The sequence below is a fragment of the Phyllopteryx taeniolatus genome, chromosome 3, assembly GCF_024500385.1.
Source record: "Phyllopteryx taeniolatus isolate TA_2022b chromosome 3, UOR_Ptae_1.2, whole genome shotgun sequence".
In the NCBI taxonomy this organism is placed as follows: Eukaryota; Metazoa; Chordata; class Actinopteri; order Syngnathiformes; family Syngnathidae; genus Phyllopteryx; species Phyllopteryx taeniolatus.
Genome location: NC_084504.1, coordinates 31,992,791 through 32,006,425, shown reverse-complemented (window position 1 = coordinate 32,006,425; position 13,635 = coordinate 31,992,791). Strand labels below are relative to the sequence as shown.

Sequence of the window (13,635 nt, the reverse complement as noted above, 5' to 3'; positions counted from 1 at the left end):
TATAAAACTAATGATGCATAGCGGCGTCACTGTGACAGAAGTGATGGAGCTGCGCTGCCCGTGAAGGATGGTTCAAAGCCACTCCAACACTTGTCAGCACAGTTTATTACTTCCTTGAAATATCTGTAAAGGAGGAACCGTTGAGCAAAAGAAAACTGTTCTCGAGCCGGTGGTGTAAATCTCTTTTAATGCTGCCGAACCCTGCGTTACAGTGCCGCTTCCAGAAAGCGCTCGCCGTTTGGCTTTCCGCACGGTTCTCCCATTACACGTCGTCTCGAAGAAACGGCTACCTTTTCACTTCGCCCTCTCGAATATTGCAAACTGTAAGCACTTTCCAAAGTTCTAACTGCTGCCGTTGTGTCAGCCAAGTTTCTGTCAATTGTAGTTAACTTTTTTGCTCTTGTATCGCTGTGGCTGTTAAAGGAGGCCACGCCGCCAAGCCAAAGTTGTGATACACAGAGGCATGCTGTTTAAGTACAAACGTGATATGGATATTTGTGATACCATGAGGTATCATTCAGCAGATTCTGGTGGCTACTGGGCCGCTGAGTCAACTTCACTCAAAGTATCACCGCTTCCATCAAGCATTGGATGGTCTTTTTGTTTTGTTTTTGGTGCCGAGAGGAAGGATTTCAACATGAGTCCAGAAGCCCTCCTCCGGCTCACCCCCAGGATGGGTGAGTTCCTGGTGGGATGTTTTTGTGCGGAGAGGCCAACTCTCTTTCTTATCTTCCTGTCATCTCTGTGGGACAGCGGGCCATGACTCCTTCTCTGGCTCCAGAGCCACAGGCTTCCCCTGGACACCAAACCGCTGCGCCTCGCTCCACACGCTTTTTTTTTTTTTTGTGAGGGTGGTTGTTTAGGGTGTGTCAGAGCCTATTAGCGCCAGAATGTGTGAAAAAAGCAGAGCTGGGTAAAGCAGAATTTGCGAATACGTTTTTATGGCTCATTTTGCTCGTCTTATGTGCCAGCAGTGTTGGCTTTACCGCATAAGGTAGTGCAGGCGGAAAGAAATTTTTGGACAATCATGAAAGGTCTGTTTGGTCTGCTCGGGATCTGGCGCTTACCTAAGACCATCAGAATTTTTCTGAGTTGGTAAACCACATCCCACTGAAATTTCAATCAGAACAAATAAAGGGCACTTCGGGAAAATTCAAACAAGCGTTAACGTGGATGAGGCTTAGGCGAGTTAGGGTTAGGGTTCGAAGGTTAGGGGTTAGGGTTAGCGTGTTGCCTGTATTTCTGTACATGAATATTATTTACGTCTCACTATGGCCTCGGTATTGAAGAAAATGGCACCGTTTGAAAGGCAGAAGACATTATTGGCTTCTATCTAGTATGCGTGTAAAATTGTAGTCAAAATTAAAACCTTGAATAAAATAATGAATGGCAGGACGTCTGGACATAATTCCTTTAATAGATACGCAGTGCTGTGAAAAAGTATTGGCCCCCTTCTCAAATTCTTATATTTTTGCATAGTTTCCCCACTTTAATGTTTAAGATCATCAAAAAAATGTAAATGTCAGGCAAATGTAACCCAAGCGAATGTAAAAGGCTGTTTCTTAATGGTGATTTCATTTATTAAGGAGAGAAAAAGGTGGCCATTACTTTTTCACACAGGGCCAGGTAACTGAATTTTTTTTCCCTCAACAAATGAAATCACCATTTAAAAACTGCATATTAGGTTCACTTGTGTTATATTTGTCTGACATTTACATTTGTTCAACATAAAAGTGGGGAAACTATGCAAAAATATAAGAATTTGAGAAAGTACTTTTTCATGGCACCGCAGTAGTGGGAAAAGTTCTGGAGCACTTGAACCTGCAAGCATCTGGGAGAACATTCATATGCAAGCAGCACTAATTTTGATATGAATTTATGTTGCCGAAACAAATTTTTCCGCACAAACTGAAATATAAATGAGTCTACTGTGGCGGAATGAAATTCACGTTGCATAGTTTCTCAAACATGTTTTCTCTAGACACGCCTGCATCTCTCTATGTACCGTGCACTGACACTTTTGACCTGGCTCCTGCAGCCGTGGCTTCTGGTTAGTGTAAGCACCGTGCCACTGAACGCTACCAGGTTGCCTTCATGTGATGTTTCCAGGGAAAGATGGAGCAATTAATCTGATTATTGTTGCAAATCCTCTGACATGCGAAGGCCGTCCCGCAGCCATGTGCAGTGCAGATGTGTGTGAGTCAGAATGTACCTGTGTGTATCGCAGCAAAGGTATGGCTAAAAATGTACACTGCATTGTCTCAGATTTATGACAAACTTCAAATGACATTTTGCAAATATGAATCAGTCTGATGAATGGGCATGGGAGAGATGGATGGAGTTGTAACTGGCCGCTGTTCGGAACGCCGAATTGAAACGTGGTAAAATAGTAAACAGTCTGTCAAAGACTGAAGTCTGTTTAAAAACACAACACCCATGCACTGAATGTCTTTAAACAACCACTTTTTATTGGCACGGCTACACGAAAAGGGCGGGGCTTGTCGTGTTAATCTTGAGATTGGAGACAGTCTCAGCTCCGTGTCCCGGCAGTGAATGTTTGTACCGCTGACTGCAGCCGCCTACGAGGGCGGCTGAGGAAGTGGAATGGGGAGCTGACAGACAGAGCCTGATACCGCACTTCCACTCGGGTCCAGTAAAGCAGTAAACCCCGGTGCTGACAGCCAGGATATAGCACTCATCCACAGGCCACGGCCCGGGCACTGGGGCCCAGGAAAGGAGAGCACGGAGAGCAGGGATAGGGCCGTTTGGCTGACGATAGAGACGAGAGGCTTGCGGGGGGAGCAGGGGGTGGGGGTACGGGACGGCGGTTTGGTGGCACGCAACGCTTACCGCCTCCGAAGCAACATGACCGGCAGGAGAATCCACAGACGATGTCGCCTGCCAACAGCATGTCCAACCCTTGGCCAAGTGACAGACCCACTTCGCAAACACGCAAACGGCAGTGCTCCTCACGCAGTCGCTTGGTTACACACACGCGAGCCATTTCACACAGGAATGCAAAACACACGATCAAATGCAGAGATAAACACGCTGTGTTCGGAAACTGCAAAGACACAGTCAGGGCAAAGACTCTTAAAGTGGCAGTTTTCCTCTATCCATATTTCACGGCTATTTGACACACTCAAGTTTGAGGGGGCAACGGTGGAACACAGTCGTAACAGATGCCGGCCTCACTGTAGTCTCACTGGCAGTATGTCATGACTGACGTTAAAATTCATGCAAAACATTCAGCTAAAAAAAAAAAAAGTGGAACATTTTGGGTCGCTGAACCTCTCAGGCCAGATGAGTCGATAAACACGACCTCATCAAAACGTCAGCCCTCTGGTATTTGTTGCAAGGCAGATCCTTAGAAGTGACTGCAAGTCAATAAATAATGTCGTCTAAGTGTGTGCAATGCAGGAGCGCACCGGCGCAATGGAGGTTGCGAGGCCACCCGTGACCTCTGCTGCATGCTGTGAGAGGGCTCCACTCAGAGCCAGAGATGTCTCTCCAGCTGCGATCAGAACACAAGTTCGGAGCTCCGGTTTCAGGGCACAGCTCCGGCCCGGGCTGGGACGGCGCACCCCCGTGTGTTTGGACCTGCGGGGCTAAACGTGAGGCAGACAGACAGAGACTCGGGGGGGGCAGTGTGCTTACTCAGCCCACCTACTCTCAGGAGGAGGCAGCGACATGTACCGACCGGGGCTAAAGACTGATCGGGGGCTCCTTGGGATGGCATATTTTGCTCCTTTTCCAAAGTGCTGTGCTGGGGTTTTCTTCAGCCCTGAGCCAACTGCAACTATTTCTGCTCAGCTATTGAAGTGGTTTCACGCAGGCAGATTTGTAGAGCTATTTTTACACTGACACACAGAATGATATGACTAAAATTGAACAGACAAAGTACGAATCAATTAATGACTCCAAGTTTGTGCTGAACTCCTTTGTTCTGCCCGAATTTTAATTCTCCATCTTATTTGAAACAATTCTATGCTTTCAGCTTTATGGAAAGAAACTGAATTCAACCTGGAGCACCTCCACAGAACAGAAATTGTGAATTAGGCGGGCCTTATGAGAAAATGAACGTTTGTTTCGCAATAGAATAAACTGTATAAACCAGCTCGGACCTCATCGTACAATTCTCACTGCAAGTTCCCAAACTGAGCCGTATAAGATTGCATGTGCTCAAAAAACACTTTGAACACGCTTCAAGTTTTATCCCTTTATCCGTCAGCCTTCCAGAGGCAGAAGATCCGTTCGCAGGAGTCATGGAACTTCCCGAGAAGACGCATTTGAAGCAGCTTTCAGAGAAAACTGTATACGCTGCCAGCAGAAGAAAAAAGGTAACGGAGCAGGAGGAGGGACTCGATGTGTACAGCAGGGGAGCGGGGCACAGAAGATCGGTATCGCTGGCACGTTGCGATGAAATTCCACTTTTCATTTCTACCGCCTGTGATGGATAACGTGAGTCTTTCGGTGCTAGTTGCCTGGGTGAGGCTCTGGGAAGGGACACTCTCCTCTTCTCGACACCCTACTCCCAATTCCCCCACCACCGAAGCTTTAATGCAGACTCTTCACATCTGCCTTGCCTTACATCAGCTCCGAGCGAGTCCGCCCATCATCTCTGCCTCCCTCCCACTTCTTCACTCCCCCCATCAGGATCATCCAAATGTTTCCCCTGGCTGCTTTTTGAAGCTTCCATGGGTCACGGGACCTTATGCGCAAATCATGCTGGCTGGCTGTGGGGGGGCTGGTCACAGGAGCGAAGTGAGTCAGACTCAAAGAAACCCAATCTGCGCTCTTTTCTTACAGGGTTACTTTCCTTGCCAAGGCAGCCATCAACAGTCAGTAGGCTGGTGCGAACTCGTGTATTTTGAGAGCTGTCACTGTAGATGCCGACCTGGCAGCAGATTGCAGCCATATTCCCCAGCCGCACCAGGCGGACAGACAGAGAGTAAATTCAGTGAGTCTGACAGCCTGAGATGGTTTAACATGGGGTTTAGCCCCACATACATGCTCTGGGTTTATGTTGATGGATGGATAACCAAATCCATCTCAGTGTTGGCAAGAAAACGGAGATGTTAGTTTTTACACTGTGACACCAGGCCGATCTGACGCCCAATGACGATCGACTAAGAAAGGGTCTCGAGCAAATGTAAACTTTAAGAATGCGTGTTTCTGGGAGCGCCTCATTGAAAAACATTAAACAATCCCCCCAAAAAAAATCTAATCAAAGTGTAAAACTGATAGAAATAGACCTGCAGAGCTCCTCTTGGGTTAGGAGACGCTGGCCAGCAATCTGCGGTGCACACAGTAATCACATTGGTCTCACTGCATCTGATCTGCAGTCTAACAGACTTCCAAACAGTTGAATGAGTAAATAAAGTGCCCCAGGGGACTCCCGCGGGAGACGAATTACCACAAGAGTGCGCACACAAAGAAGCTGATGCCCCACAACCCGATGTGAGCTGAAGACAAAAGCCGGCGCTGGACCTTGACCAGCGAAGCGGCAAACTTTATTCATCTGGTCCTCAACCGAATCGCATGCTTTTTTGCAAATCGGAGATGAGCATATCCTCAGCTGCGTGCAGGTACGCACTTGGAAATGACGTGAGCGCACGTGTGGATGCAAACATCCGTGTTGCGCTCACGTCCGCTCGGGTGCCGAGACCACATAAGATGCGTCTCGTGCTCACTTGGCTGCGGAGGCCAGGTCTCGGGGGACTAAGGGCTGTGGCGTTCTGTGGCCTGGCCCCATTCTTCCCCTTTTTCTGGGTCTGACACAAATAAAAGGATTAGGAGCCCCCGTTTCCGTCAGAGCCTCGACTCAAGACAAAGCTCCGACCGGCTTAGTGTCACACTTAATGATGAAAGTCCAAATCTCTGTCAGTCACTTTGGAGCTGGAATCCCGCTAATCTCATTTGATGAAGATTAAAGGTTGTAAGAAAAGAAAGACAAAGAAATGTGTTTTGTCATATCCGTGCAAATATCTAGATTGTTGAAATGGAGAACGACGTGCGGCTAAAAACGGGGTGAACGCGGGCCGCCGGAAGGAGCTCGGATGCCAGACAAAGAGAGCAACTGCGCACGCACATTTGCCCACACCCTCACCAAACGCGCCGCTCTGCCCATTGCCGTGTGGGGATAGAATGTGTGACATGAGTGCGAGAGTGAGCCTTGAGCACACAACGGTCTGAATGCAGCACTTGCCACCGTGATGCCAGTCCTCTCGCGTGTATCTGTGAAAAGCCTACGTGTTGGAAAAACATTCCAGGCCGGGATCGCGTATACTCGGCCGGGGCCAGCCGTCAAGCGGAGGCCGGGCTCCGTTTCACATGCGCGTTTCGCCAGAAGAAACAATTTCCAAACAAATATGCTTCGCACGTGAGCAAAATGAGACAAACGGATGTGAAATCTTATTGCAAATGTGGCACAAATGTGCACAAGCGTGCACGGCAAACACGTAGCCACATGATAATGTCTTCATTCTCTGGCTTTGAACTTGCGATATGCCAAATTATAATTGAAAACATTTGCTCAGAGTGATGCTGAAGGAGTATTTCACACATTTAGACCAAATCTAATTTGTAAACTGCTTTAATGGTTTGTGGTTGCTTTCGCTTTTGTTATGAAAAGCTGTCATGCTGTGAAAATAAACCTGAAGGCCCGAGGACTTGGAGCCAGTAGTGAAAATGACTCTGTTGCCAAGCTGAGGACTTTCTCTCTCTCTCTCTCTCTCTCTCTCTCTGATTAGCTCCCCCCCGATTGACTGACTTGTGCCACTGGCTGCCTAACAGGAGATGAGGTTAAATTGTGGCTACCAACAAATTGCACGCTTGAGTTCCTCTGCAGGCCTCCGCTATCGTGCAGTGTAATGTGAGCACACCGGGCAGAGCCCTCTGCAGATCCTCCTCCTCCCCTGCACTACTGCACCCACTCAGCCACCCACCGACCCTACGCACACACGCACACGCACGGCCCTCCTTTCCACATCCTTCGCCAGCAGTCTGGCCTCAGAAGTGACGATGGCATTACCACGGCTGAGCCTCTGTGGCTCCACAAAGCATCCCGCAAAGTGCTTTGTCTCCTAACTGCAGCGCGCACAAATACATAACGCACCCACACGAACACACCTATAGCCACGAACACTCTAAAACATCGCAAATGCCTCTCTAAAAGTCAAAAACACCTCATTTAATAAAATCACTATTTGCACTCCCTCTTTATCTCTACTGTCACCTTTTTTTTTTTTAAACACTTTCTACACTGCAAATAATATGTATTAACCACACGAGGATGTTCAATTGTTTTTTCTCTTGAAGGAGCATGAGAGAACAACAATTTTGGAAGATGTAGCATTGCACATCAATCCCACCCGGGCAAATTGACCAACATTTTTAATAATAATAATACTAATAGTAATAAGAGGAAGCGTTATAGTGAGATGACAGAAGATGCATCCGAGTGTGCTGCTTGGACAGGCCAGGCCATGTTGACATAGAACCCAATACTTCCTTACAGAGGAACAGGGTCAGATGGAGCTAGCTGCTCGCCGAGCACTAAAAATCCCGACAAGCTGAAGCAATATTATGCAGCTTAGCGTTTCTAACATTATAGTGCTCTCATTTTTATTTACCCAAGAACAGTGGTTGAAGACTCATTTTTATCCCTTTTAGGGTCAATTAAAAAAAAAACAAAAAAATAAAAAAAATTCAAATCTGGAAAGAAAGGTCTTCCTCAAAGGAACAAACAAAGATCAGCTTCGAAAAATGAAAGGTTGTTTTTGTAGCAGAACATAGGAGAGTCTTTAATTAACTATAAAAGTAGCCCGCTGGGTTGACAACACAAAGTCCATCCAGTGATTTTATTTATTTATTTTTTTTTTTTTTCCATCTTTAGCTTTTGTTCTATGGGCAACAGCATACACAGGCCACACGGGAGTGTCCTGGACCTGAGTAAACACACACACACACACACACACACACACACACACACATTGGTCCAGCTAACACAAAGCCAGCCGTCAGCATCTATCCGGCACACTGCTGCAACGTCCCAAGCTCAGCTAATTAAAAAGCAACAAGTTCACAGGAGGGTACTCCAAACAGTTCTAAAAAGGCAGCTCTCAGCACACTTGGGGACGGTCCAGCGCGCATGGGGGGGGGCGAGGCCGCTTTTATGGCTTCATCGCCGCTGTTTCGATCTACTCCTCATACTATCGTGACCTGATTTCAAATTCTGCTCACCATGTGTGTGCATTCGGGCCAAGTTGCAAATGTTGTTGTTGCGACTTGCGGTTTGACCCATCAGGGGCAACAGCAAATAAAATAGTTCAACTTTTGACTGTAAAACATTATTGTGCATTTTATTACGTCCACATTTGCTGCTCGTCAGTTATTTGGTGTAATCTGGCGACGGTTACATTTTGACTTGAGTATTTACGGCCGTAGCCCACGGCACTCTGTAACGAGGCCGTCTATTCCAGGGGTGTTGCCCGACACCCCTGGGCCCACTGATGGCCTCGCTACATGGACGCTTGCTTAGAGGAAAGGGCCCCGGAGGGAAAAGCTCTCCTTCTTTCTCATGACGCGTGATTGACCTGCGAACGCCGGGGTGCAAACACAAACTCTCTCGGGGTGGTGTAATTCCACTCGGCCTCTTACAAAACGTCCGTGTCTCGTCCCGGCTTGTCGCTCCCGACGCCTGCGACTCACAACCGCCCAAAAGATCTGAACGTGGGCACATGCACCCAAAAGTGATCTTGGATTTCAGTATTTTGAAAAGTACTTTGTTTTAAAAAATGCTCTGTTTGGCAATTTTGATGAACATAAAAGTTGTGAGACATATTTTGCCTTCACATAAATTCCAATTTCCTTAAATTTAGGTCAACGCAGCAACAATAAACACGGGTCAGCTGCCTGGTGTTTTAGTAAAAAAGAAAAGAAATATGGGATAAAAGGATAATAAAATCCAATCTCGTTACTATATAATTGCACTATATGGCGCAAGATAGGTCGAACCGTGTTGGTGGGACTTTTAATAAAACGGTACGCAATTCTTTCCCTTGTCTGCACTTAAAGCTGTACCAAAGGTGTGAAAAAGACTGCGTGCCAATCCCTTGATTTATTATAGCTGGTGAGAGCTGATTACGGAGCATGAATCAGTTGCTGGAGGAATGCAATTAGGAAGGAGAACCGAGAACGCTAGGAGCTCTCTTCCCAGCCCCGAGCAGTTTGTGGGCTGACAAATGCATCTTAAATGGATGTCATAAAAGTCAAAAAGGTGCCAATTACATCCTTAAATATCCCATCACTGCCAATGGAACAAAACAGGAAAAGGGGACCGTGATGTCAGTGTGTGACACAAGGACCCTCCGCTTAGCATGCGGCGTAAACGTGGAGCAGTAGGGGGTCGGAAAGTCCAAGAAAAATGAAAAGATGTGTTGGATTGTAACAGCATGCCAGAGCAGGACGGCGCCCAGCGGGTTGTTGTTGTTGTTGTTGTCGTCGTCGTGCTCGGTTCAGCTCCGATCACAAGCGAGCTGACGCCATTCCAAACACCAAAAGGACAAAGGGGACCACTTGTTATCATCTAGCAGTAGAAAGTTCCAGTGCACTCTCATTTCTTCTCAAATACAAATAGAAAAAGAGAGTGAGAGAGCTCTCTCTCTCTTTCTTTTTCTCTCTCTCTCCCTGTCAGCCTCGACGCCATGACTCTGGTAACCCATAGTTACTGCTCTGATTTTTTTTTTTTTTACCACCATTGTTATGGTGCACCTGGAGTGTCGCAAAGCTGCGGGAAATGGCGCACACACGGCGACGGCTGTAAGTCTTTGTCGCTCGCAAGACGAGTGGAATTGTTGAAAAGGCCGCAGACAAAAAAAAAAGCAAACAAACAAAAAAATCTGAACATTTGAGGACGAGCGTGAAAGGTCAGAAACGTAAAGCACCAAACACAACTGCTAAAATGCTGCTAGGCCGCAATATTGTGCGATCATCGGGCGAATATCGCAACGGTGGTTTCAAATATAATAAAATATCAAATACATACAGGTTTTTTTTTCAATTACAAATGATTGATTCTTAAATGAAATAACAAATGCAATCTGTTTTTAGGGTTGGTTTGCGTCAGAACTAATCAAATCCCTGCGACTAATATAATTACACAACAGCAAATATTTTCATTTTTTATTTTTTTTTTTATTTTATTTAAATTGGGAACCTTGCAGTCCGACAGTAATTCGAAAACACGATTAAGTCATGCATACGACGTTTGCGCGTTAGGAGTGGCGCACATGCGCAAGACTGCTATGCTAATAATTCAAAAACTCAAAAAAACCAAACAAAAAAAAAAAACCACGTCATTCTTAATCTGCACTTTATAAACCTTGGAATGGCGCACGAGCACCTTGTAGCCGCCGCATGTTAAAACGGATGAATTAAATATCATTTGTAAACACACAAAAAAAGCCCACGCAAAGCACACATTTGTATGTAAATGTCAAATAAATGATCAATGATCTATTTTCTACTTGAAATGTTCACAACAGATTTAGATAAGAGGGAAAATACGAATTTCTGGTTTCACAGACTCCAATAAAAACAGATTGTTTAATGCACTGAAAATAGCGTCGCAATTTTCGAAACGGAGAGAATAATAAATACAGACTGCTCCTGCCTCATTAAATAATAATAATAATAATAATAATAATAGTACATTTCAGAATAAGGAATAAATAAATAATAAATAAATACATTTCTTGGAGATGTTTAAAGAGAATAAACGTCCTACAATTGTGGTTGTTGTTGTTTCCAAAAAAAAAAAAAAAAAAAAAAGCCAAGATTTAACAATAATAATGTTGAGAACATATGCATTAAAATGTCAAAGATGTCTTAGCAGACGCCCAACATGCGAGCAGGCCGAAACACCACCGAGCCAACCGAGACGCGCGCACACGTTGCGGCAAAGAGAGAGAAAAAAGAAAAAGCTTTTCTTACTGTTGGTAGTCGTGCTTGCAGTAAAGTTTCCTTTCTCTGAAGTAGCAGCTGGTGATGAGCGGCTGCTGACACACCGTGCACTGCAAGCACTCCTCGTGCCACGACGACTCGTTGACCCTCATGAGGAAGCGGTCGGAGATGGGGCGGCGGCAGCCTTCGCACACCGCCTGGTGCTGGCACGCCGTCCCTGCCGGAAAACTGCCTTCAAATGTCGGCCGCGGCAGTTTCAACTCAACGGGAAATGTGGGCAAGGATAAAAGAAAAAAAAAAAAAAACGAAAAAACAAAAACTCGACAAATTCAAGCCGCGAGAGCAGCTTCGTTGGCGACGTCAACAAATACACATGGGAACCGTGCAATTCTCTCATTATTATTATTATTATTACATATATATATATATATATATATATATATATTTGTTTTTTTTGGGTGTTGTTGTTGTTGTTTTTTGGGGTTTTTTTGGGAGGGGGATGTGTGTGTGTGTGTGTGTGTTTGCTGACTCACCGAGCATGACCCCCAGCACTTGTCCCGATCGCAGCGGATGCTCTTCGATTTTTATGCCGTCCAGCATGGTGCGCGTCTCGGACTGTTCTTCCGGTGACAGCGGACCTGTTGCGAGATCCACAACACAACACGCACACGCACACGCACACGCGGGGCGCAGTCACAGCCGCGCTCGGAACCTGTTGAGCGGCCGCAAGAGCGCGACGGATGCCTCGCGTGCACAAAACCAATGGAGAAAAGTGCTGGCGCTCGCTGTCACCTGTGCAAATCAGAGCCGCGTGGGTCCGAACGGAAGACTCGGTCCCGGCCGGCGAGCGGGAGGTTCGCTCGCTCGCTCGCTCGCTTGTGCTCGTGTCGCTGCTCAAGTCTCGCGTCGTGATTGAGGCGAGTGGAACCTCCCACCCGAGCGCACGCACGGCTGCGCTTTTTCACTCCCCGCGCACGAGCTTTGGGAGAGCGAGGCCCAATCGCCGCAAACAACAACAACAACAACAACAACAACAACAACAACATGACACCAAATCACCATCATCATCATCATCATCATCATGGTGAAATTACCGCAACTCACCGTTCAAAATAAAATGGCAAGAATTTGACCCTTTAGAAAATATACTGTAGAAATAAAGACACTGTCGGGGCAATGGAGAATCGAATCACAACAGCCACGCGTGTAATTTACACTGATGATGCGTGCGTCCGTGCGTGTGTGTGAGCATCACTTGTTCTTCGTATTGTTTCCATTGGAACGCCGACAACAAAACAACACCCACATAATCATAACAATCATATGCAAAGGAGCGCAACGTTGCATGAGAACCACACAAAGATGTCCTGTCCATTCTACAAAATGCCGTCGAGTCTCTTTCGCTATTATGACATCATTTGCGAGGTCGTTGAGAGCAATTCCAAACAGTGACACGGTCGACACAGGGAGCGAATGAAATGTACATGACGTCAGAAAAGAACATTTTGCACGTGCAGAAACCCAATTTATTATAATAATAATAATAGAAACGATAGGCATCGATTGCCTTTGATGGATGAAAAATGCACATATGAAATCAATCTAAAATTAGGGAGCTGAATGTGATTATTATGGTGATCATTTCATATTATTTTTTGCCGATACTATTTGTTGCTTTATCTGCTATTTTAGTAGACAAAATCCCGATGTGGCGTCGAATGCGACAATGGAGGTCGCTTGCTACTGCCAGTGCAAATGCTACGAATGATAGGAGCCTGAATCAACCTGATCGGCGTTCAAGACGGCGCGAGGCTTTCTCGAGGCCTCCGCGGAGCATCCGGACCGCGACCCGCAGTCGGCGTTCGGAAAGAGCGCAGCGGATTGCCGGGCGCGCCCTCTGCTGCTCACCGCGAGAATTGCAGGCCTCCTCTGAAACCGCTCTTTCGCAATCATCTCACGCGAACGTGGATGCGTTCGCGGTTTCATTGAAGGGCGCGGAAGCTTTCTCGAAATCGGGCACACCTGACAGTCATCAAGTCGAGTTCCTTACTTACAACACTTTTTTTTTTGCCACGAGGGGCTCCATTGCGACCCTCTATTAGATTACGGTGCCCACTAACAGCATTATGAGCTGAGCATTGTCAGTACATTTGAATCGATACGCTTGAAAAACGAAAGCAAACAAAACAAAAATCACCATCACAGCCGTTCGACTCCGCAGCTCACTTGTGCTCATGCGTTCAATAAATCAATCGGGCGACTTTAGCCGGGCCGGGGGGGTGTTTTAATGAGGCCTGGCTGCGGAAAAAGAAAGAAAGAAAGAAAGAAAACAACAAGACGTTGCAGCAGCAAAAGCCAACTGGAAGTGAAGTCAGTTTGTTGCAGCAGCAGCAAGGTAAGACGAGCAACGCCAAAGCGCAGCGAGCGCACGTGTCGCCATAACTGGGCCACTTCCAAATGCCATGGCGAGCACGCGCGTGCGTGAGTGCGTGCGTGTCTCGTTGCAAATCATCATTATTGCAAATCTGATCAGTAGAAAGAAAGCCAATGCAAATTGCGCGACTTGCCTTGTTTTTTTAATTTGCTCCATTTGAAAACGTCTCCCGGCCAACATTTTCATTGCAACCTTTACAACAAATAAAGCTACGGTATTTTACGCATGCACGTACT

The 13,635-nt window shown here is 46.4% G+C and overlaps 1 protein-coding gene across 1 annotated transcript in view; it reads right to left on the bottom strand.

Moving 5' to 3' along the window:
- lmx1bb (LIM homeobox transcription factor 1, beta b) overlaps positions 1 to 11,913 on the bottom strand; it is a 45,205-nt gene extending 33,292 nt beyond the window's left edge. Inside the window, exons 1-3 of the mRNA XM_061768727.1 lie at positions 11,758 to 11,913; positions 11,499 to 11,603; positions 10,996 to 11,182 (exon numbers count right to left, since the gene is read on the bottom strand). Of these exons, the coding sequence (XP_061624711.1) occupies positions 10,996 to 11,182; positions 11,499 to 11,565 (254 nt within the window). The 5' untranslated portion in view covers positions 11,566 to 11,603; positions 11,758 to 11,913. The remainder of the gene's footprint in view (positions 1 to 10,995; positions 11,183 to 11,498; positions 11,604 to 11,757) is intronic.
- Between the last annotated feature and the right edge of the window lie 1,722 nt (positions 11,914 to 13,635).